The sequence below is a fragment of the Morone saxatilis genome, unplaced genomic scaffold, assembly GCF_004916995.1.
Source record: "Morone saxatilis isolate NCDOM2014 unplaced genomic scaffold, NCSU_SB_2.0 Contig18, whole genome shotgun sequence".
Lineage (NCBI taxonomy): Eukaryota > Metazoa > Chordata > Actinopteri > Moronidae > Morone > Morone saxatilis.
The window spans coordinates 27,752,052-27,776,598 of NW_023339740.1; the positions used below are offsets into that span (position 1 = coordinate 27,752,052).

The following is a 24,547-nucleotide window of genomic DNA, read 5'->3' on the forward strand; positions in this document are numbered from 1 at the left end:
AGGTTCCCTCTCCTCCAGGTTCCCCAGCACATAAACATCGGTTTATTCCTTTGGCTGTCAGTGTGCATCAGTAGTGACTTTGGAGTTTCTCTCATGGTGGTAAAGAGACATTGAACTGTGTAGAGATCGTAATAAAAACATACCCAGATTATTTTCACTTTTCCCCCTTTCTGACAGAGAGCAGCGTCGAGCGCTGACTCGACCTGACGGAGCTTCAAACTGTGTCAACATCATCTGTTCTTTAATGCTCTCAGGGAAGGAAACCTGCCGGAAGACTCGTCCTGCATGAACGTCCATTATGTGAAACACAAGATGAGCTGCAGAAACATCTTAATGTTATTCATCTGTCAGAACAAACGTTTAAAGACACATTTTACTTTACCCAGTGACCGAGTGAACCAGAGGTAGTTCTGGTTGAACTGGATCTGCAGGTCAGACACTGGTCGATGTTGGTGTGTATTTAATTAACTGTTTGTAGCATTGATTTGACTCTCAGAGTAGAATTACAGCCACTGTGATCAGTGGATACTCTGCTTTTAATTTTCAAATTACTTCCACTTTATTATATAATAAATATACATTTATATTGACTAGTTACTCAGTAGTTGCTGTTGGCGTGTGACTCTTTGAAAACAGCCTCCAGTTGAGGCTCCTGGTCCTGTTTCAGCTGTCTATGTGTTGTTAGCAGACAGAGAGACATTTCCACTTTAAAACTTAGGACACTCAATTCTGATTTATTGCTGAGATCTGATGATCTTTAAATGTGACTCATATCAGATTCCAGTGTGACCAGGTCAAAGTCCTGAAGTGACCGACGTGATGAATGTCGACATAGAGTAGCATAAAATCATAAATAAAAGAGGCCTGAATCAGGATGGAAAAGATCAGATATCTGAGTCACATATGAGCAAAAGAAATGTAAACGTAGCTGTAAACTGATTTTGTATCAGAACTTTGTGTTTCCTTCTTTCCTCTTCTATCAATCATCTGTTGGGAACCAATGAGGTAAACTTACTGTGTGTAAAGTAGTTCAAACAAGCTCCAAATGTTGCAGCAACAGCAGTAAAATGTTACCTATGAATCAGTAACGTTACTAATGTCACGTATAATATACATCATATTAATGTAACAGACCTTTTTCCTGCAGAATGAATCATTGTAATGTTGATACTTTAAGTAGCTAACATATTACTGATAATATATGTATTTTTCAAAATACATATATTTTCTCTGCCAGCACCGATATATTTTTGTTTATAACCAACATGTTTAAAAGCACACTGAAACCTGACCAGAGACAGAAAGGAGAAAGATAAAGTTCAGTAAAAGAGTGTAAAACAAACAAAGTGAAAGAAACTAAATGAAAGACATGAGAAGTGAGTTGTGACGACGTGTTGTGTTGGTTGATGCTCAGAACAGCAGTCAGCTGGGCAGCTCATCATCCACAGTGTCCACAGTCTGGGGAACCATGGATGATGTTAAATGACAGTTTGACAGGTGTGATCCATCATCCAGTAAACTCAGAGGACGTTTCCCAAAGTCGTCCTGTAACCGAAGCTGCTTCCTTCAGACGGAGCTGGACCCGTCCAATATGTCTGTTATTAGTTCACTGTTGGTTTCACTCTTATAGAAATATCAGAACATAAAATACTTATATGTGCTATAAGGAGTTTTTAACTGGTTATAAAACTGTTAATTAATCCCGACATCAGCAACAATATTGGCAATAAAGTCATCCTTTAATGGCCACTGGATTTGGTCAGATTCCCATTTAAATCCATGAAACAAGGTGTTGGAAAAGTTAAAGATAAAAGATCCTTGTAGGGACTTAAATGTATTTGCTTTCCCGTTTCAACACCTCTTTCTCAAAGTCTTTATTTAAATAAAATCTGAAGCCGTAGGAGCAACATTAGATTCAGTTTTAATGTTCCTGGTTTAGTTTTTAGGCTCTATGGGCGACAGTGTAAATCTGTCAGTCCACCTCTTTTTACCAAAACATCACATCTAACCTTTCATCTAGCAGCATCATCAGGTCAAACCTTTTAATTTAACTTTTTATTCCAATGTTTTGAACATGGTGAACATTAACAACTGCTAACACATTAACATGTTAGCATTGACATTGCAAGCACATTAGCATTTATCAGAAAGCACCGCTGTGAATAACTACAGCCTCACAGAGCTGCTTACACGGTTTTAGACTTCCAGTCTTTTTGCTGCTTTCACGCTCCTTCAGAGGTATTCCTTCATAAAAATCAAGACCACGGGGCCCCTGGTTGGCTCAGTTGGTAGAGCTGGTGCCCCAGTAAGTCCTTACTGCAGCGGCCCAGGGTTCGATTCCGACATGCTGTCCTTTGCTGCGTATCACCCCCTCTCTCTGCCCCCCTTTCCTGTCTATCTTCAGTTGTCACTATCATAAAGCAGTCTGATTAGCAACTTAAAACACGAGAATGACGAGAAAGACACATTTCAGCTAGTCTCTATAAACAGATATCTGCATATGAACACTCTTTACCTCCATGCACCCAATGCCCACTCAAACACAATTGGTCTACTTGGACTACCAACCAGAACACGTCCGATAGCAAAATCCTGGTCCCTTCAAATTCTGCATTCATCTACATTTATCTGTTCATAAAAATCATACCACACCTGATGATGAGTCTTGCAGCCATACGTCAGTGCAGCAATGTTTCTCCTTTGTACACATTTTCAGAATCATTGCTCTTTAAATATCTCCTCTTTCTAAGTCTTCTACAAAAGTACTTCACATTTTTTCATGATATTTCTTTATTTAGCTAACTTTATTAGCGTGCATGCTATTTCACTTTAACCTTCTGTGATTCTTCACATTCATGTTAACACAGAAACAGACTCAGTATCAGTATGAACAAACCTCCGTCCACCCCCACATGCACAAATGAATGAGACCAAACTACAGAACCATTTGTCCTGGAAGACCCAAATATATAGCCCACCTACCAACTGTGTGTGACACATCTGTCAATCACAATATGCTCCTCTAACTTTCATGTTTAGAACACAAACTGCTGCCTTCTTCAGTTATTGTGTTCACTGTTGATTCAAGTTGTTTTTGATGTTAGTGTCAGTCACTGTCATATGAACGTAGTTCCAATGAGAACTGAAAAGATCTGACTAATTTGATTTGATCAGATCTCAGTCTTAAGGTTGACTTCTTCCTCACAGCTGATGCAGCTCCTTCCTCCTCAGCATTGATGTGTACGACGGATGTTCCACGTAGCTATAATTGATTACACCACCTTCATCCTCGTAATCTATATCGTCCTCCTCGATGTCATCGATATCATCATCGTCCAGACACCTGCTGTCCCCGTCCGATCCCTCGTCCTCGTCCTCCTCGTCCTCCTGCGGCTCCTTCTCGCAGCTCAGTATCAGCTTCCTGCGGTTGTTGTTCCTGACCGACGCCTCCAGAGCTTTCTGTCTCCGGTAGAAGTGGGAGAACTTGTTGAAGATGATGGTGATGGGCAGCGCCACCACCAGGGTGCCACCCAGAATGCAGCCGCTCGCCGCCAGCTTCCCAGCCACAGTGACGGGCACCACGTCCCCATAGCCCACCGTGGTCATGCTCACCGTTCCCCACCACCAGCAGGCCGGGATGGTGTCAAAACCCACGTCCTTGTGACAGAGACAGACAGAGGTGCTTTAGATGTTGTTCACACAGACAGTCTTTGAATACTAAATATCACATGTTTGAACAACGAGTCTGCAGTGACTATAAATGTCTTACTGTAATTAATATGGCACAGGGCAATCTTTAACCCCGGGGTAAGAATATGTAGTATGAAAAGCCTTTAAAAGTGTGCAATTAAGTGTCACAGAAAGCACCACCTCACTGGCTGGAATGAAAACATATTAAAATCAAATGTTAACATAAAACCCAGTGTAGTATAAATGTACAGAGTCTCAGCACCAATCATCAGTTGACCATCAGTCAGACTTTACCTCCTCATATTCAGCCGTGTAAGCAATACCAGAGAAGACAGACACTCCGACAGCCAGGTACAGCAGCAGGATGCCGACCTCGCGGTAACTGTGCTGCAGATACAAGATGGAGGAAAGCTCATTATTCAAGCGTCTCCAGGTCTGTGTAGATCCTCGTGTTACTCTTTTCACCCTGTTTATAGCTGTAATCCAACATACACCTGTAAAATCCTTGGGATTTATTTAAGGATCTAATGAGATGACATTTTATGTTGCTTCTTGTCTCTTTTTGATTCAATGGTCCTCTTTGAGAAGAAGAGAGAAGATCAGTACATTGAGATTTTAAATAAATTGTTCTGTAATCCAGCCTCTCTCCGGGGACTCTCTAAAGACACCAGAAGAGAAGAAGAATAGTCTCAGTCTCTACTAAAAATAAAATGATGATTCCATTAGTGCAGCAATGCCACCATGTTTAGTACTAAATATTTCAGATTTCTGTTTGTTTTTGTCCTTTAGAAAAAGGGAAAAACAAATTGTCCAGTAGGAAATGTAAGTTCTGAATAAAGTGCTGCAGGGATGATTCATGTATTTATATAGGCAAACCATGAAGTTACCACGGTCCTGGCGCCAAAGGGATTTTAACCCTTAAACATAACCACCACTACACTTCCAATTTGTAATTAAATCTTATAATTAAAATCTAGTCAGAGTAAAAACACATAGAGGCTGTAGAGGTGGACTAGTGAGTCGATGAGTCACTGTTTTCAGTGTGCTGATGTTTAATGTCACCAACAATCTGTAGTTCCCTTTCAAAAGACACGTAAAAGCTTCAGGATTTGCAGTCGGGGTACATACTGATCTATTTTATCTCGTAGAACAAAATGTGAAAATGCCTCAACCAAAACCCATTCAGCCCATCACTCTAATTAATGAGAACTGTATTGTTAGTATGCATCACTTTAAACGAAATTTAAAAATATATATAAAAACATTGTTATGTGTCATTCTCTGTCTTATTGATTTGCCTGTGTGTCTTTGTGTTCTTGGTGCAGCTCACTGATCACTGATGGAGGGCACCTGTTTTAAGCTGTGGTCTATTTAAGTGGCTCCATTCTCTTGATATCGATTGATATGATATTCCTTTGTAGCCAACCCGGTGTTGTGTCCTCCCTTATCCCTGCATCTTTCAAACCGGCCGACACAGTATACATACTAATTTTTAAAAGTACTGTACTGTAATGCTTTACCTGTATTAATGTATCATCAGTCCCAATATAAAGAAATTCCACTATTTGATGGATGGAAACAACCAGCATTAAAATAAATTCACGACTGAATGAGTCGCCCGTCATTATAAAATATTTATATTTCAGCGTTGCAGGTTAAAACTTTATGGACGTCAGCGGTGATTCAGACTCAGTCACTGTGTCCAGAAGTACTATCTCAGATTTAAACTAATGTTTTGTGTTTAGGCTTTTACATTAGTTGAAATGCAGGAAAGACACCAAAAAGCTCTCAGCATTTCACTCGTGATGCTGCTCACGAATCAGGAGCATTTGCCAAAGTGCTACTGCAATCTAAATGTAAATATAATGCATCCAAATCTAGTAAACCAGCGACATTTTAAAAAGTAAAGCAAATTATTTAAGACAATGATTTATCTATTCACTTTACAACTCCTGCATAATGTTGTTTTATCTTCAGATAATGCTCTCCTCAGCCAGCATGTTATGATAGATGAGACTGTAACATGACCTACACACTCTCAGATGCTTTATGTCTCATGTGGAGTGAGGCAGATGTAATGAAACCCACCAGGAGCTGCACAGTCGTAGATTGTAGTAGCTGATTCTGTATCAAATACGATGTCTCTGTTGGTGTAATGGAGACACTCCACATGGGATTGTATCAGAGGAATGACAGATATGACCATAAAATGTGTGATCAACTGATTTAGCATCAACAATCTGACAAAGGAGAGAAATCAATGAGCCAAAACTGGAATGAGTTTAAAATTGAGTTTTGACCTCTCGTTGTGGTACAGTGCAATGGTTTTATGAGTAGAGACGTGTGCACATGTGTGACGCACTACAAATCCTGCTTCTGGTCTAATGCTGTGGCTGTACTGATTCCATACTGAGAACCAGTTCCCAACTGTATGAAACAAAAAATATCTATAATATTGAGAAAGAAAATCTCACAAGTGCCTTCCCAATGTAAAAATGCCTCTTTGATAATTAACAAATGCCTCCAAAAGGAAATGGATGTTAAGGGTCAATGAAAATAAACCAACAAACCAAAAAAAGCCTGCAGGTAGCCAGTAATCATTAAGTCTGGTTCACACTCCCTACTTCTGCTGCACGTGTGCGTGGTGAAATGTCTTGATTTTTATTTCATTTTTATTTTATTTTCATTTTGGTTTGGTTGTATTGTTGTCTCCAGTTTTATCTTTTATTAACCAGCAGCTCAATGTTAAACTGTTACGGTTAGAGTTAATCCTTTTTTTTTTAAAGCCCAAACCCTCTGCAAGCTCTTCACTGTGTGTGAGATATCAGCTCAGATCCTCAGACCTACATCTGCTCACAATCCATCAATCTTTATCTGCTGCGTCTGCAGAAAGGTCAACAGAGCAAAATGTCACAAAGAAATAAAAAATCAATGGCATCAGTTTTATTTTTCCTGAGAGGTTTCTACGGTCGGTTAATGTCACTGTGCGTCTGCCCCGAGTCAGGAAGTCAAATGTTACATAATTCATGATACATACTGTACATGTGGGAGCAGAGAGAGAGTCCCGACTCACCCGAAGTGTCGCTCCCAGTGACCGCAGTCCAGTCGAGTGTCGGGCCAACTTCAAAACTCTGAAGATCCTCATTAACCTGAACACCTGAGAGAGAAAGAGACACAGACAGAGACATTTCCATTTCTGCCAATAGATCCTCCTACATCTTATAGAACGGAATAACAAATAAAAATGTAACCTGTATTAGCCGTCCCAGGTCTCCCAGTTCAGACTCTGATCCTACAGTCAAGTCAAAGAGCAGGGTGATGTAGATGGGAGCCACAGACACCATGTCGATAATGTTCAGAGGGTGATGAAAGAACTTCTTCCTGTTCGGTGCGAGCAGCAGCCGCGTCACCACCTCAGAGACAGAAATTGACATTTACTGGGAGCTTTTCTAGTCTACCCACCACTTAAACAACACATTTATCCAATTATACACACATTCATACACTGAGGGCAGAGGGTGCCAAGGCGCTCATCAAAGCAGATGGGGGTTTCAGTGTCTCTGCAGAAGCCTGGCATCGAACCAGGAACCTTTCAATTACTAGCTGGCCGTTCTACCTCCTGAGTAACGCTGCCCCTCACTACACACCACACTTTGTTCTTCTCTCCTCACCTCGAAGGTGAACCAGCAGGTGCAGAACACCTCCAGAGCCTGCATGGTCAAGTCCTCCATCAACTTCCCATCGCTGTCAAAAGTCTGAGAGAAAGAGGAGGAAGATTAGTGATGATCTACTGGTGTGTTCAACGATACATAAACCTTATTTTCCCCTCCATCAACACTACTATATTTAAACTTTCTCACAGCTGGCATTATGACTGAACTGTAATCAGACAAAGCCGACACACTGTCATCATTTCACTGCATTTTCTACTTCTTGCACAAAGTTTATGTTTGAACTGGGCAAACTGGCTGCCATTTAACAACTGAGAGTTTGTTTCGATCACTTGTTATTGTGCTCTTTCTTTAATTCCCTCATCTGCTGCTATAATGTTTGTAGCCTCACAAAAGCCAGCTCTCAAATGTTGTTTCTCTGATTATATTCTCCTTTATTGAGACATTAACGGGAACTCTACCTGCAGGGCTGTTATTGGATTTTACCTCTGAGCTTTAAACTGGATAAAAATGGCAGGTGTTCTGCTTTATTATGATGTTTCTGTGTAAATGGACTCAAAGCATTCACACACTGATGCAAATTGCTCATCAGAAACAGAAACTAAGCGCATTCACACACAGTTTGGGGTTCAGTATCTTGCTCAAGGACACTTCCACATGCAGCAGGAGGAGTCGGGGATTGAACCGCCAACCTTCTGATTAGTAGATGACCCGCTCTACCTCTTACCCACGTACAGTAAATTGTTTCTTTTTGAGTTTGTGGCGTTTTGAGAGATAATCCTTCACATCATCTAAACCAGAGTTTACACTGTCTCCCTCCATCATCCCTACTAATTTTTGCAAACTGGCACGATTAAAAGTATGCTGAATCAGCTATTATCAGTTCCTGTTTGCAATGCATCCATTGATATATAGATGAGTTTTACTGCATCACTTTGATATTGAAGGAAACTTAAAAACTTAATAATTCTCTCAAGTTCTAGAGTCATAGGGAACATCTTTTTTATGGTTTCTAAGCATTATCCGTGTATCATGTCTGTGTATTCAGATGTAACTGAGTTATGATTCAGAGATGTTTTTTTGATGAAAATGGCAGCAGTTGGGCTCCTGTGGATTAACTACCTTGAATTTCTCAGTGAGCTCCATGAGCCAAAATCAATGGGCTACAATAATACCATATATATATATACAATACCAATACCACAACAATACCTGTTGTTGCATTATCTTTGCCTCAAACACAGTCTAAAAACCCAACAGCCAATATTCTGTATATATATTCCAGTGTATGCACCTTTCATGATCTCTTCATACCAACCTGATACTCTGGGATGCTGTTAATACACATGGTGGCGATGGATGTGAGCACCACCCCGATGGAGACCAGACTGAAGAGCTTGCTGGGAATCGAGTATCCTGGGTTCTCCAGCGTCAGCCACAGACACTTCCTGATGTTCCCATAACGCACCTCCTGGAAATGCTGCATGTCTCTGAGAGAGTGGAGGAAGAGGATCAGTTAAAGAGCATGATGACTGATAACCCTGTACCTCAGAGGGCTCCACGCTGTTTCACCTGGTTAATTCAGATATCTCGTCCACCGACGTGTCTATGCTGCTGACGTCGCTCTCGTCGTCCCAGCTGCGATGCCGGCTGCTCTCCAGCTTGCGGTCGTGGTAACGGTAACTGCAGCAACTGTCCAGGAAGAACTCATTGATGCCCCAGTACTCAATCTCCTGACTGTGAGGGAAACAGAAGTCAAGTTCAAAGCAGTTTCTGGCTAATAGGGCATTAAATTATTAAATATAAAGTGAAATTGACAGTATGATAACACCACCACGCTCCAGCATAAAAGATCCTGTCAAAATTATTGGAGAGAAAATGGACAAAATTGAAGGAATTTGTCTTTTTTTTTAAATAAATTAATCCATTTTGAATTAATAAGCTTCTGGGTTTATGTACGTCCTTCTTGGACTGTTTCATGATTAATCATGATGATATTTAAGAGATTCAAATGTGTATAATTGACTTATTAACTGAACATTTATAGATTACAGTGCTTGAATGAAAGCATTATTTACTCACTTTCACTCAGAATGAATGCTACAGTGACAGATTGTGACTTTAATGACTGTAATTTAAAGTTTGTCTGTATGGGAGGAACATTAAACCTCAGAGAGAAAGAGACGGAAACACCTGAAGGAGAAGACACACAGCTCCTCCATGATGTGAAGTTTGCCGGTCTGATAGAAGTGGAGGACGTAAGGGAACAGGCCGGGATTCCTATCAAAATAAAACTCCTTCTGTTGCACGTCGTAGTCATCACACACCTACAGGAAGCAGGAAGAGGAAATTGGAAATTAAACATTATAGAAGGGAGGATGACTCGCCCCACCATCAGTCAGCTGACCCACCTGCAGAATATCTTCCTCTGAATCACACGCCAGCAGTTTTCCCAGTCTGGTGTCCGGGAATTTCTTCAGCGTGCTGGAACACAGGCTTCTCTTCAGACCTCCGACGTTCACATGGACGAGACCCTCATCAGAGTCCTGGTGGACCCAGCTGGGCAGACTCTCCTTCACCATGGTTACCTAATAGAGACACACAGTCCAAGCAGATATTGTATGTATATTATATATATATGTCCTAATAGAGGAGGGGATCTTTAAGCTTAACATCCTCCACAGTTACAGTCGTTCCAGAAGGAAATTCCCACTTTTCCTTACAGTCTCCTCACTGCCGCTCAGCCAGGAAACAATGCCCAGGTAACCACAAAGAGGGAATTTCATATTAAAATGTATTAAGAGTATTTATCGATGTATCATCTGAGGACGTTTAATGTTTCTCATGCAGATTCAGTTACATGAGGGCTGCCTGATACTGTATACGGTATCTACAATGTGAGGTGTGAGTACTGGGTACACTGAAATGAAAAATAATCTTTTTCCTTTGTACTATAGCTCATTCAACGTTTGTGTGATATCACACATGTATTTGACTATTCTGATAAAAGAAACAGTCATTGTCTACAGTGGGAAAATAATAGCCTCACTTTAATATAAATATCATCCCTTTGGAGCCTAAAACATCATCCACATTTCTCAGGTGAAGCCAGTATAAATATATAAAATTGCCTCACACATGACTTGAATCACAGTGTCCTAGAGGAAATCATATGCTTAACCCACTCATCCACCACATCTTCCTCCCAGAGGAGACGTTTTATACTATATTTCTATACTAGCACATGTGTTATTTATTTATTTTACATTAATGTACAGACCTATGAAGTCCCGGAAGCTTCTTGTTGGCAGCACACAGCCTATATGATTAAATATTTATGACATTTTACATGAAACATTAAATGTGTAAGTCTTTTTGTGGACCACATCTCACTATGACGTAAAGATAAATACCTTCACACCAATCAATATCGTCTCTCTGTCAACCTACAACTAAACAAAAACTCTAAACTATGAAATAAATCTGTGTTTTGTGGTTGGAAAAGAGACGTTATATTATTATATCACCAAGTTTTTAACTGGAATTGTCTATTATTGCTCCTATTGCTCATATATCTTCTTCCTGTGAGACAAAAACTATTAAAAACACATCAATGAGCCACATTGTTCCACTGACATGTTCCTTCATTACCATGAACACACACACTGTATTTATTGTTGACTCAATCCCACATACAGCGTCCTGCTCAGTGTGCGACTACTCCACTGATTGACTCTTAGGATGCTGACTACAAAACAGAAATGAGTAACAGCGACTCGACACACAGACAGAGTGGGACTAAGAAAGCTTTTCTCTTATCTTTGAGTTACAATGAGTGAAGTTTATTTTACTGCGGCAGTACGCCTCAATGGTGACTGCAAGAAAAGCAAGCATGTGTATCTTTAGTGAATTAAATCACCCTGCTGAATGAATCCTACATCAATAATAAACGTTACACATGAGCCACGATGAAGATAGAGAAAGATAAAAATGCTTGGCCAAAATAGCATATTTTCGAGACCCGACAGAGACCTTCCCCAAACTGTGGTTCACACCCTGGTCCTGCTCCCCCAGAAACTCACTAGAGCACCAAATGTGGATTCATCCGCCGCTGAAAATAGTCCACAACAAATGCATTATTTCCTCCTGTTTGAGTGACTACAGTGAGCAGCTGTTTTAGGGAATGACTGAGCTTTTGTAAAAAGTTAAACTATATAATTTGTGATGGAGTTTTTAAAGATTTCCATCTTCAGTAGGAACCAGTGGGCTTGGAGCTGAGATCCACCGACAGGGAGGTCAGAAAGAGATTTGGAGTATTTGACATTGCTTTGTTTGGAACAAGGTTTTTTTCAATGCAGTTTGTCTGGATGTGACTCAGACGTCGCCCTCTCTTCCGCTGTTTTCTTCATCTCAAGCTGAGTCAGCAATCACCAAAACCCCCCATGAAGACTTTCTGAGCAGCCTTAGTTTACTTTTCCTTTCTTTTTTTTGTGATGTAGGCACTCTAATTTCATCTACTCTGCTAAATGCACTTCTAGAACGAGACAGCCAGACACTAATTTAATGTTCCAGACATTTTAATGTTAACTCCAAAACACAGCGAGCATTGGTTGAGAGCCAAAAGGCTTTTACTGGATTTTAGAACCTAGCCGACATTTTTTGTGTGTAACAAGCCATAAGACAAATTATAACTGCTGTTTTGCTTAAAAAACACACAAATCACCAATTCCTATCAACGTTAACAGTGGTTGTAAGTCTCCATGTGATCAAGTTAAAAACACACACACACACACACATAAATGCAGCCAAAACAGAACTAGCTCCCACGCATGCTCATCTACTGTACTCTCCGTACAAACACCCACATAGTGGTCACAATAAAACTACACTATGAAATCACTCCACAGATAAATAAACAACAAAGTTCACATCAGCTGTGGAAACATTATTATACACTGAAAGTATGATGTGGAGCTTTTAGTTGCTCTCCAGCCTCAAAGGCCTCAAACGTTCCCCCTGTTGCCTAAAATATTATTTACAGTACAATGTTAATGTTACTGCCAGGAAACACGATCCAGTCCAGTTGGCAAATTTTGCTGCAATATTGCTTAGCAACAAGTAAAGTTTCAGGGAATGAAGATGATATCTGGATCATAATTTTAGTTTTTGGGTTTTATTTCTGATCATAGTGATGCCTCCTGGTGCAAATATCTAAACGTCAGCAGCTGTTCCACACACACACACACACACACACACACACACACACACTTACAGGACCAAGGGTATCCGTCCATTTGGAGGCTGCAGTAAGTGCCTCGCTGCAGGTAAAGTGTAGAGCTATAATGTAATGTAATAACGTTACATAGGGTCTAATTGCAGAGTGTAGGAAATGGCCCGAGGAATCACAGACAGGTGTTAACCTAATGTGGACTTAATGGTGTTTTAACCAGAGCAGTCTGAGTTCATCTGTCTCTGAATCTTTCACTCTCTTCCTGCTGGTATTCAATCCGGGTTTTCTCTCTTCAGCTCAGTGATTTATGGACACGTGCAGGCAGTTAACTGCGAGAGCCCAAATCTGTCTTCATGGAGGCGGGTGTGTATGTGGGAAACATGGTGGAGCATAGAAACGATCAAATACTGCATTAAAGTGCAGTTTTGAGGTAATTTACTTGAGTATTTCCATATATTTTAAACTAATACATTTCAGATGGAAATATATAAACTTCACTACTTTTATTGGTAGACATGTTATTAGTCACCTTTTAAGGTTAATGTTTTATGTATAAAACCAATAATTAACAAAAATATGATGCAATGTTATGAGCTATTTTACCCAAAAGTATTAAAACTATTTACAATCAGCTCCACCTCAACCTGCTACACAGAGTAATAAATAATATAATCCTCCGACAGAGGTCAGACGTCTGCCTATAATGAGTACTTTTACTTTACTTTACGTACATTTGTACATACTGCTGATGCTTTTCTACCTCTACTAAGATTAATAATGAAAGACTGCAGTGTTGTAATTTTGGCCCAACATACATTGGAGGTTATTGCTCATATGAAGGCGAGCCTTCATAAAACACATGTTGTTATCCGGTGGCGGTAATGCACCATAAAAGCTTTAATGCTAATGCTCCAATTAATGAGGAGAAGAAGAAGATCACAAGCGAATGTCAACACATTAATTTTGAACAAATATTTATTTAAATATAATGTATTCATAATGTTTGTTGAGCATAAATAAACTTAAAGGTCCTAAAAAAAAAGCTAAATCGAAAAAATAAACAGGTTAAAGTAACAAAATAAACACAAATTGGTGTTATTAGCTTTCTACCACATAGCTATTCATTAATATTGAACCTTAGATTATTATTTTGTTCATATATAATTCATATACACTGTTTCCCAAAGGTAACGAATGAACCATTTATTTAGGATGAAAACTTTTAACAAACTTGTTGTGTCTTACGGTACATATATTCACTGTTTACAGGCTGTTTTTATCCTAAATATATAATCTTGTCACCGACTAAAGTCTCCACTGAATGAAGCCTACATTCTGAAAATCTTGACAATACCATCTGAAATCTCTGAAGCAGTTACTTTAGTCCCACAGTATGATCTATATTGGTAAAACTAGGTGGGTGTTATTCTTTTTATATTAATATTTCCCTTTTTTTCAAGCACCAAACAAAAGGAGAAGAGAGAAACTAGCAGTGGGACAATGTGACTCTCTCTCTCTCTGGCTATAATTACATGTTGGGCCCATGCTGAGCTCTCAGGGGAGCTGCCATGCTGCACATACAGAAATAAAGTTGATCTATAATTCAGCACAAGGAAGCGGCTTCAAATCACAGCGGTGGAAAAACATCTCCTCCAATAACAAACTGAGACACATTCATACAGAGCACACAAACTTTAAAATACCAAGCTGAAGAAGTAATAAATGAATAAATAAAGTCTTTATAATCAGGTCGGGTCTGACCCTTTCAGTCATATATGTGTTTTTTAGACTTACCTGTGAGTTGGGTCACTCCTTCCTCACCGGATCAGCATCCTCCTCCTCACATGTCAGACTCACCCCATGATGTGTGGATAAGTTTGACACTTTCAGGGACCGAACTGTCGCACTCGGGTCGTCGGATGATGAGAACAAACAGCGAACTTCTTCTGCGGGAAACTTTGAGGAGCAGCGTCCGTCTGAGGGGTTGCACCGCAGGGAGGAGGAGACAGAGTCCGCTGTGGGAGCGCAGGTTTCCTCCATCTGAGCCTCTGCTTCACTGTCTTCTCTCAGGGACAGTCTTCGGCTGTTTCCGTCACATTCCGGAACAAGATCGGCTCTCCGAAGAGAAACACCTTTAATGTAGTGAACCTGCACAGAGGTGTGTGTGTGTGTGTGTGTGTGTGTGTGGCACTCAGTGGTTACTTTAGATCAAGTTTGATTATATTTAAAGTATCTATTTTAATATCTCCACGGAGACTCAGTCTGCTGTAGTCAATAATAAGTTTTAAGTGGCTTTGTGGTTCTTAGGGGAGTTATATTTCCTGTAATATTCCTGCTATCTCACAGCTGGGACTCTAACAGAGAGTGTTTGTGTGGGCCTTAATGAAACTGTGAAATCTCTGGTGTCACTTAATGAACTCATGTTTTTTTTTTTATTCTCTAATTGCTGTAATATGCCTCCAATGTCCACTGAGACACTTCTTACTGCATTGCAAGCAAGTTTCCCTCTAACTTGTGCAGCTTTCTTCTCATTAAGATCAACTCAACGGAGCATAAACCCTCCAGCCAACAGTGCATGAACACTTTATACAGAAAAACAAGTTGTTAAAGGTCCTTTTGATTTAATCAAATACATTCAGAATGAGCTTTTTTACTTTGATTTATACCAGAAAAAAACCACAAAATTGATTTATGTGAACGAGAGTTTACTGACCAGCAGCCCTCTGATCAGGACATTAATAATTCTCATAACTCCCAAATATTCAGAAATATATTTGTTTATTTATTAATATTTCATCTGCAGTTCATTGACTCCTGCATGTCTGTGATTATGGATCCATCTAGTGGCCACAATCTGGTTTTGCATCTTAACACAGACACACTGTCTGCGTTTCCACCTCCTTTACTTCTTCTTAAACAATTCACTTCACACAGTAGAGCCACAGATGTGTTGTACTTGAGGTCTGGCTGTTTAATGGAGAGATGTTGATAGCAAAATAACTTTTGCGTATGTTTCTTAATGTTGTGTTCTCTTTAGTGGCAATAAGGTTATTATAGTGGAGGTCATTTGCAAGAATTTTAGTCATAAAACCTTCACCAGTCAAAATAAAGTCTACAGTGCATCTTCACTGTCATGGTATCAAACTGACACTGCAACTGCAGAGTTTCTGCAGAATTTTAAATAACTTTTTAAGATCTTTATGAAGGCAGTTTAAGACTTGTTTTGCATCCATACTGGCAAGAAAGAGAGAAAAAGTATAAAGGATAAGGCAGAAAATCCATCGGTTCCACATCTGTTTTGTTTTGTAGTCGTTACAACATGATCAATAATACACATTTAAGATTTAAGATATTTTGACATTTTAAGACTAAACCTGAACAACTTCAGATTATTGGGTATTATACTTTTTAAGACCCCGCAGACTCCATGTATTTTCCCAAAAATGTCCCCAAAACAGAACCAAAACAGAACCAAAGTGTAGTAAAGTATTAGTGGTTCTATAATCAATTCAATCTTCATAAACTTGTGTCAGCAGTGGAGAGTCGAACATACCTGAGTAACTGCTTCACCTTCAGGATATTATCCATTTTACTCTTATTGTGAAAATCTATCATATGTAGGTTTTTAAAGGTCCAGTGTTCAACATTCAGGAGGCTCTATTGGCAGAAATGGAATATATAATATTCATAGGTATAATTTTATTAGTGCATAAAGAATCGTTGTGTTTTTGTTAACTTAGAATGAGACATTTTTATCAGAGGGAGCCGGTCCTCTTCTACGGCGTTTCTACAGTAGCTCAGAACAGACAAACCAAACATGGCTCTAAATAGGACCTTTTATGAGTTTTGCTACCACACCTCTTACACACCTGGAAGGCAAAGAGTATTCAGTGGGTTGCAATCTACACACTGCTCCTTTAATTATTCATTTTATTCTCATTTTTATAAATAAAATAACATTTTAAATATCTATATTAACACAGTTCATTATGCACTGTTACTATTATGGATTGTAACTTTTATAAATTATTTGAGTCCCAAATGTATCTTTTACTACTTTAAAGTAACATTTGTGCCTGATGGCATCCGATCAAAATCCTGTTTAATTTACATAACTGCTGAAAAACATTTCTTTCAGTTCACACCAAAATCAACTCAGTGGTATTTGCAGATAATGGACTAAAAGACTGTGTTTAGTCTTTTAAGGTCCTTCAGTGTAACATCAGTCTGGACCTTCTCTGGCGTCCTTTCAGCTTCGCCCTCTCTTCTACAGAGTTCAAGCATTTACAGCAGAAGTGCATCCTGATGTGGCTGCTGAACTTCTTGTCTCTGACGCCGTAGATGAGCGGACTGAGCAGACGTGGAAGCACATTGTTAAACAGGAAGCTGGTGAAGAGGATTGTGGTTCTGCCTCGGGGCCACGTGGTGACTAGAATGATGGTGATGAAGGGGGCGATGAACGCCAGCATGCAGATGAGGAGCTGGACTCCGTGCAGCAGGATGGTGTTGCGGGCGTTTCTGGCCGAGGCTTGGTTGGAACCAGAAGCTGCCCGGGCAGCGCAGAGGACCTTCAGGTAGGTGAGGATCACAGTCAGGAAGACGAAGGACAGCAGAAGCACCTGAGGGGACAACGGGAAGACACAAAAGCTCGCTGTAATCTGCCACGAGTCATTAAAGGAAAGCACAAACAGTCAGTGTCTCACCTGGACAACCTGACTGTGGGCCTGGTGGTACGGTGTGTTGTACACGTAGGACGGGTAACAGATGACATTACTTGAGAAGACAGTGAAGGGCTGCGTGGCGAGGGTGATGAAGACGTCTGTGATGGCGGGGAAGAAGGAGACGACCCAGATCAGTGCAATGAGAGCGTAGGCTCGCTGCACGGTGCAGATCTGGGCGTGATGAAGAGGACGACAGACAGCAATGTAACGCTCCACCGCCATGCCAGCCAGGTTCAGAGGGCTGTTCCTGGATGAACACACATAAACACACAGATTTTAATTTATTCAGTTCTTTTAAATCCAGATTTATTGTACAAATCAGACATATATGTACCTGACTGTTTACTAATTGGTAAAAATGTTGTTTGATTAAAAGATAAAAGCAACATAAACCTAAATATAGTCACATCTTAAGTAAGCTAATGTTAGTAAGACTCTAGCTAACGTTGTCGAGGTATTGGATTTCTGCAGAATCGCTGAGCCCACCTTCTTCATTCATGAACAAGCTGAGCTGCGATAAGTCTCATCCTGTACTTCCTGCTGTGTGCTAGTTAATCTATGTTGGAAGGGCAACCACATTTTAAAGATGGTTAAACAATAAAAGTGATATAGTTGTGGTCAGTGTTGGGCAGTAACTCATTACTAATAATAATATTACTGTAGTAATACTACTTTAGCCAGTAACTAGCAGTGTAACTAAATACTAATAAATTACTGGCCTGTTAGTGATGTCTGTTCAACCCAGTTTTCTTGAGCAGTTGTAGATAATTGAAGGTGATGAACAGTGTTCCCAAAGGATTTACCCTCCATACTAAGATCCTGAGGATTAATGCTTCACTTTACCAAACAGCAGTCACAGAGCGAAATAATTACCCAGCAATGTTTGACAAACCCAGAACATTTAAAATATTAAGCCATTCTTTTGTGTGAAAATGTAAAATTACAGAAAGTAAAATAAATTTAGACAAAACTGATGATGCAACTTTTATAGTTTGGTTTTAGAAAATTTTAAGCAGATGTGTTATTTCTGTCTTTTCGTGATAGGAAACAGGGCTGTAATTTATGGATTCAAAAATTACACTATTTATTTATAGATAGATAGATAGATTTATTATTTATATTTATAGAGTTTAACTGACACAAATTGATGCATGTGCAGATTTTGTTTTGTTTACATTTGTATATAATGTTTACATGAAAATTATATCTCTAGGACATTGTATGTAGGTTAATTAATTAATATTTGTTGTGAATTTATTGTGCTGTCAGATGCTGGTGGGTTCTACTGTATCTGCAATAGAGACTTCATCAATAGCAATATAAAAACTGTTCAATATCGTTCAAGTTTATTATTGTGTTTTTGGTTATTGCAATTAATTGTGCAGCCTTATTCTGCTAACATATGAAATGCCTTTAGGACAGTGGTACGTTATGTCAACGGTACGGTATGCAGTAAAAATGCTAGAGCCATGACAACCGTTGTAAAGCACATATGCAGAATAAAAACACACCTACTTGTTTGTAGTGACTAGGATGAGCAGCAGAATGCAGCAGGGAGCAAAGGTCAGGGGGATGCTGTAGGTCAGGATCTGCAGCATCACAGAAACTGTCAGCAGAATCATGTCGTTGATCACTAAATGGATGTAGAGCACATATCTGCAGGAAAGAAAAGTACAGGGGTCAGAGGAAGGAGACAGGAGGAGAGCAGGGTTTATAGGAAAGAGATTTAATCATACTGAGTTTGTACTTTAAACTAAGTTACAATCACTAAATCAGTCACAGTCACAGCATGTTGCACAATATATCAAGTTACAAGACCAAGTTTAAAGCAGTGTGATGCATCACCTGGGGTCTCGCTGGAAGACCTGGCTCTTACAGTAAGTGTAGACAAAAGCTCCATTGATGCAGTTGATGATGAGTCCGACAGCAAAGGTAATGAAGTTCTTTGTGAAAGCGTCACTCAGACGGTCCAAACGTCCGCTTGAGTTCATATCAGACCTCGTCCTGCTCGATGCTGAGAGACCAAAGCTGGGTTCAGTCAGTCAGAGACACAATCTGCAGGTCAAAGGTCACCAGTGTCTCAGTTATTGTTTACTTTGCTTGTTCCCATAATCAAAAAACAGAATTAGGATTTAAAACTAGATTCAAATTGTTGTATGTTTCCAAGCTATATTAATGTTTGTGTCTCTTCATACAGAAAAAATATTACTTTAAAAGGCAACAAAAAATAAATCTAACAGTATAACCTCTTTCTATTTAACAAATAGGATTAGATGTTAACTAGGATACAGAATGATTATTCTGGTACTTTAATGCGATCTAACTTTTTAACATAAACTTTTAAATGGAATTAAAGTTAAATAAATAAATTATACTTACATCAACACCACACTGGTTGAAGCTATGTTGAGATACCGGGCTGACTGTCAGTAATGAGAGCAACAGGAAGAGATGCTATTATAAAGATGTCAGTGATGATGATGTAGTGAGATGAGATTATCTTGGAGTGGTGGGGAGCTCGCTGGAGACACTGAGGAAGGTGGATTCTCATTTCAGTATTTGAAAATAAAAACAATTGGTGGGGTATGTCCTCATAGGTAAAAAACATCACCATCAAAAATCATCAAATTCAGTGAGATTATTTTCAAAACACAAAGAAGAGACCCCAAAAAAGGGTTTATTAAAAGGAGCGCTATGAACCAGTGAGATGTGCACACTGTTACTACACCAAAACAACACAACACCAAACAAATCCAATGACTAAAAATGTATTTGACTGGTTTTACAGCTTAATGTGGCTTGTTTAAAATAAATAAAATAAATTGTGGTAACCAGCCATGTAGCCAGTAAATAATCTGTAATCACAGCGTAGGGCAGGTTTAAGTTATTGTGTTTTATATGTGTGACTCTCACTATCCATCACACCTCCTGACGTGAGTGAATAAAAGCAGCTTACTACTATTTTGCTCCTTCTACACAATTTCTGTCCATGTTTTTGCAAAAAGAAACATCCTAGTTACATGTTATTAGAGATGTAGTGACACATTCCCAGCGTTAACCAAAAAGGAAATATGAAGATGAAGAGAAAAGTCACAGAAGTAAAGGAGCCCTGAGAAAATATGAAGGTTAAAAGCTTCAGAAAGGGTCAAAACTTTAGTAATTTTTTTTTTGTTAAATGCAGTTTTAGGGCAAAAACTATTTCTGGCTGGTAAATCCTCAGTTTAACTAAACTTTAACTAAAACTTTAACTAAAACTGACAGGATGTAGTAAAACCACGACCACCATTTGTAGCTTGTTCAGAAAATCTGATCCTTGATCTTTTGAACTTTTCCGTTCTTCCTTTGCTTGTAAGGTCAGCTGTTTGATTAGTAATAGTATGTAGATGTGGAATACTGTACAGATAAAACAACAAGCCGATCAGTTTATGGACAGAAAAAATAATGTTGCTTTTGGACTTTTGGAGAGAACAAGACAATTTAGATTGTCACTTTCACTCTGCACTGTGATTGGCATTTTGACATTTTATAGACAAAAGAATTGATTAATCGAAAACATAACTGATGGATTCACTGATAATAAAAAATAGTAGAATACAATACAGTTTGATGTTTAGATGTATCTATGAAAGAGAGATTTTCAGTTGTCCATGAGTGATCTTTACTTTGCATTTAATGAGGTAATCTACTCTACAGTACTGTTGTGAAGAGTAAGTCATGTACAAACTTTAAATCAGTTCTCTCTAAAAGAACCACTGATCCTGTTCTGACCTCTCTTGTTTAAACAGAACTACCGCTCACAAAAAAAGGACATTATTCCTCATATATATATTTTACCAACTACTGCACTCTCTCCATTATATGAACTCATTAAAGCTTCCATGTGTGTGGATTATAAAACGCCTGACTGGACCCAAACAAGGTGAATACTCATGTTTGCTTTGTGCTGCTCACTGTTGGCCTACCGAATGCGGGTCTTGTCGAGTAAAACTGGCCTGTATATCAGAATCAGAGTCACCTTTATTAGCCAGGTAAACAACAAACATATCATTTGTAGACAGTATGACAGTATAGTGCAAAGGATGCTGCAATCAATCATTTATTATAGGTTTCTTTATATAAATGAGGTTGGTGGATATGACAGTATATACAATATGCACAGCATGCATACAATAGTGTGTGAATGATGATATTTACATGTTTAAAAATATGTTTGTATCTTTAATGAGAATAAATAATTTGTACATTCACATAGACTGTATAATTAAAAATGGCCTCAGTGAGGTCGACTCTGGCCTTCGCCATCCTGGCAGTCTGGACTCGACCGGCACCCGGCTAATCCAAAAGTGGGCAAAGAAGTGGCGTCTCCACATGTATGTGAAGCTGAGGCTGAATGAAGGCTGGTTACTGAAAACAGAACCCTGTGTGACACCCACCTGTCACCCAATACAGCATGCTCTTAATTACTATAACTTTATTATAATTAAACTTAATAGAATTTAAACAGATGATATAAATAATGATTATATAAAAGTTTACCCCACATATAGAAACCCAGGACATCTTTTGTTCCAGGCTGTAAGCGTGTTTATTTCTGCTGTAAAGTTTAATATGAGACCTTTTGGAGATTGACTCAAGTGGCGGTTTGAGGAACTGATGTGGTTATTTCACCTCCAGGTTCACTTTCAGTATCACCGGTCTGACCCTAGCAGTTCTTTGGCTCTTACAAGACAGGTACTGGGTCCAGTACTTCCTGAACTGCTCGTCCCGGAAACCGTAGATCACAGGGCTCATGAAACGGGGGATGATGTAGACGACCAGGAAGAAGATGTAACGAATCTCCAGGCTGAAGAGGGGGAAGAGGGAGATGAGAGCGGCCTGAAGGGAAGGAACCACAAAGGCAAGCATGCACAGCAGCAGCTGGAACAAAAGGACAGAAACATCCTAATTAGTAGTCGACCAATATGGGTTCTCAATGGCTGATGCTCATATGAGCAGGGCGCCCAATGGACGATATATAATGCAGATATCAAAACAAAAATTAATGTGTAATTCTATTGTATTCTTTAGGACATTCAGGCCTTTACAGGAGGAAGCACGAGGGTATCAAAGTACTGACTACTGAGCTATCAGTCCATCTTTAATCATATGCATATACTATAGAGAGGTACTCAGAAGGCTGCTTTCTTAAACAAACAACTTTATTAAAGAATATTTAAGTTGTTTACATGTTAAACAGTTCTAGACATTGCTGTTGATGATTCTTCTCTCTTACTCTGTGCTGCTTGCTATAGAAATCGGAATCGTATTTCCCCAGGCTTATCAATTCCTTTTATCAATAACAGAAAGTTCTTCCTAAAGTTGCACATTGCAAACCAATGATGTCAACCTGTGTCTACACTGCTGGAAACAGAAAGATATATTGAGTATTGTTCATTTATTGTATGGAAGTTTAAAATCCTGCTAACAAGCTCAGAGAGGAGTCAATAATGTTTATAGTATAAAAATACATAGAAATCTCCTTCATGAGAAAGTTGGAGTTAATTTCTGCGCAGGAATACCCACCTGCACCCCATGAAGCAGCACAGTGTTCCTCGCTCTCTTCACGGAGGCCAGGCCCGTAGAGGCAGCTTGTGCTGTGAGCATGATCTTGCAGTAGGTGTAGAGCAGCGTCAGAGCCACAAAGGACAGGTAGACCCCGTCAAACACACAGTTCTTGTAGTAGATGGACTGGTGGCGAAAGAGAAGCGGGTGGTCGCAGAAAATGGTGGTGTGAAAGAAACTCAGAGGCTCGTTGACGATGGTGATGAGGAGGTCAGAGATGGGCGGTGTGGCGGTGAGGATGAGGATGACACCGATGAGGAGGAGGGTGCGAGGGACAGTGCACATCTGGCTGTAGTGCAAGGGGAAGCAGATGGAGATGTAGCGCTCCAAGGCCATGCCGGCCAGGATGAGAGGGGTAGAGCGGGTGGTGAGGACCGCTGTCATGATCTGAGGGATACAGTGGAGGTGTGGATGTTAAGGTTAAGAGGAGCAGGAATGATGAAGCTCACTGACTCTATTTGTGAGAGCTGTATATTTCTGTTCCAACAAGTTTTAGAATTTTGTAATAAAATATTGGATCCTTCACACTCTTAGTGCAGCAGGGCTACAACAACTTTTAAAAAGCATGAACATGTTAGTTATTGAGAATTTGTTTCTTTAGTTGTGGTAGAGTCTAACCTGGATCCCTACAGGAGCATTTCACCAAACAGATGCTGTGTGGAGGGAATTCATACATGAGTATCCACGATAGGTGAGATACAGTAGGATGTTGTGTTTAAGACATATGTGACTACTTCTTCCTCTCTTTCTTGCCTTAATGACCTTATACTTATATACTTATGCAACCCTGTGTTTTAGTCTGAGATCCTGTGTTGTTTAAATTCACTGTCATCACTTATTGATATACGTCTCCTGACACGTGGAAGGGGTTTAACAGAACCCAGTGGGCATAAAGCTGATGTGTGAGAGACTCACCAGAAAGCAGCAGACAGAGGCGTGGATCTTCCTGAAGATGTAGCTGACCACGTAGAGAGCTGTTACGAGGCTGAGCTGCAGAGCGTCGTTGATCACCATGCAGATGAACATGATGTATCGGGGGTTCTCATAGAAGCATCTAGAGTCAAAGATAAACAGGAGCTGAGAGAGATGGACACTTGTATGAGTATGAATAAAGCAGGACTGACACTAAAGATGATTTTCTTTATCGATTAATCAGTTAATAATTTTCTTGATTCATCTTTTTAGTTGTTTGATCTATAAACATAAAAGGTCAAAAAATGTTTATCAGTCAATCACTCAAAAGCCGAGGTGACATCTTCAAATGTCCACAACCCAAAGAAATTCAGTTTACTGTCATAGAGGACTAAAGAGAGCAGAACATATTCACATTTGAGAGTTTGTGTGTGTGTCTGAGGTAGGGCTGCCTCTAAAAAATGTTCTAATCATCATCAGGTCACACATTTTTAGTTTTAAGTTTTATTTAACTATAATAACTTTGGTGTTGAGGAACAGTTGCACATTGTGTCCTGAAACAGAAGTATAACCCAGTGTCACTGTCTACCTGTGCTGCAGGAAGGTGTGCACCATGCTGCCGTTGATGACACTGAGGGCCAGCCACACCAGCATGGCCACTATGTTCTTGGTGAGAGCATTAGAGAAGCTGTCTTTAGGCACCGCCACAGCGCCCCCTGTCA

At 39.6% G+C, this 24,547-nt stretch overlaps 4 protein-coding genes across 5 annotated transcripts in view; 1 reads left to right on the plus strand and 3 right to left on the minus strand.

Annotated features, from left to right (window-relative positions):
* LOC118328400 (serine/threonine-protein kinase 4-like) overlaps nucleotides 1-3,339 on the plus strand; it is a gene marked incomplete at its 5' end in the record, with an annotated part of 26,032 nt that extends 22,693 nt beyond the window's left edge. The window contains 1 exon segment of one of the 2 annotated variants that reach the window (XM_035662127.1): nucleotides 3,208-3,339. In XM_035662127.1, coding sequence (XP_035518020.1) covers nucleotides 3,208-3,237 — 30 coding nt within the window. 2 annotated transcript variants of the gene reach the window in all.
* si:dkey-43k4.5 (potassium voltage-gated channel subfamily S member 2) lies at nucleotides 3,202-14,566 on the minus strand. Its single transcript, XM_035662129.1, has 10 exons — nucleotides 14,386-14,566; nucleotides 9,773-9,949; nucleotides 9,555-9,688; nucleotides 8,934-9,098; nucleotides 8,680-8,851; nucleotides 7,362-7,445; nucleotides 6,942-7,103; nucleotides 6,764-6,847; nucleotides 3,985-4,077; nucleotides 3,202-3,657 (listed from the first exon to the last, which is right to left on the minus strand). Exons 2-10 carry the CDS (start codon nucleotides 9,941-9,943, stop codon nucleotides 3,202-3,204), a joined length of 1,521 nt encoding a protein of 506 aa, XP_035518022.1. The 5' UTR covers nucleotides 9,944-9,949; nucleotides 14,386-14,566.
* Nucleotides 14,398-19,303, minus strand: LOC118328749 (odorant receptor 131-2-like). Its single transcript, XM_035662646.1, has 5 exons — nucleotides 19,158-19,303; nucleotides 18,828-18,968; nucleotides 17,295-17,559; nucleotides 16,825-17,210; nucleotides 14,398-14,707 (listed from the first exon to the last, which is right to left on the minus strand). Exons 1-5 carry the CDS (start codon nucleotides 19,301-19,303, stop codon nucleotides 14,398-14,400), a joined length of 1,248 nt encoding a protein of 415 aa, XP_035518539.1.
* Nucleotides 19,304-21,971: 2,668 nt separating this feature from the next.
* On the minus strand, nucleotides 21,972-24,515 carry LOC118328750 (odorant receptor 131-2-like). Its single transcript, XM_035662648.1, has 4 exons — nucleotides 24,415-24,515; nucleotides 23,829-23,967; nucleotides 22,875-23,300; nucleotides 21,972-22,229 (listed from the first exon to the last, which is right to left on the minus strand). Exons 1-4 carry the CDS (start codon nucleotides 24,477-24,479, stop codon nucleotides 21,972-21,974), a joined length of 888 nt encoding a protein of 295 aa, XP_035518541.1. The 5' UTR covers nucleotides 24,480-24,515.
* Between the last annotated feature and the right edge of the window lie 32 nt (nucleotides 24,516-24,547).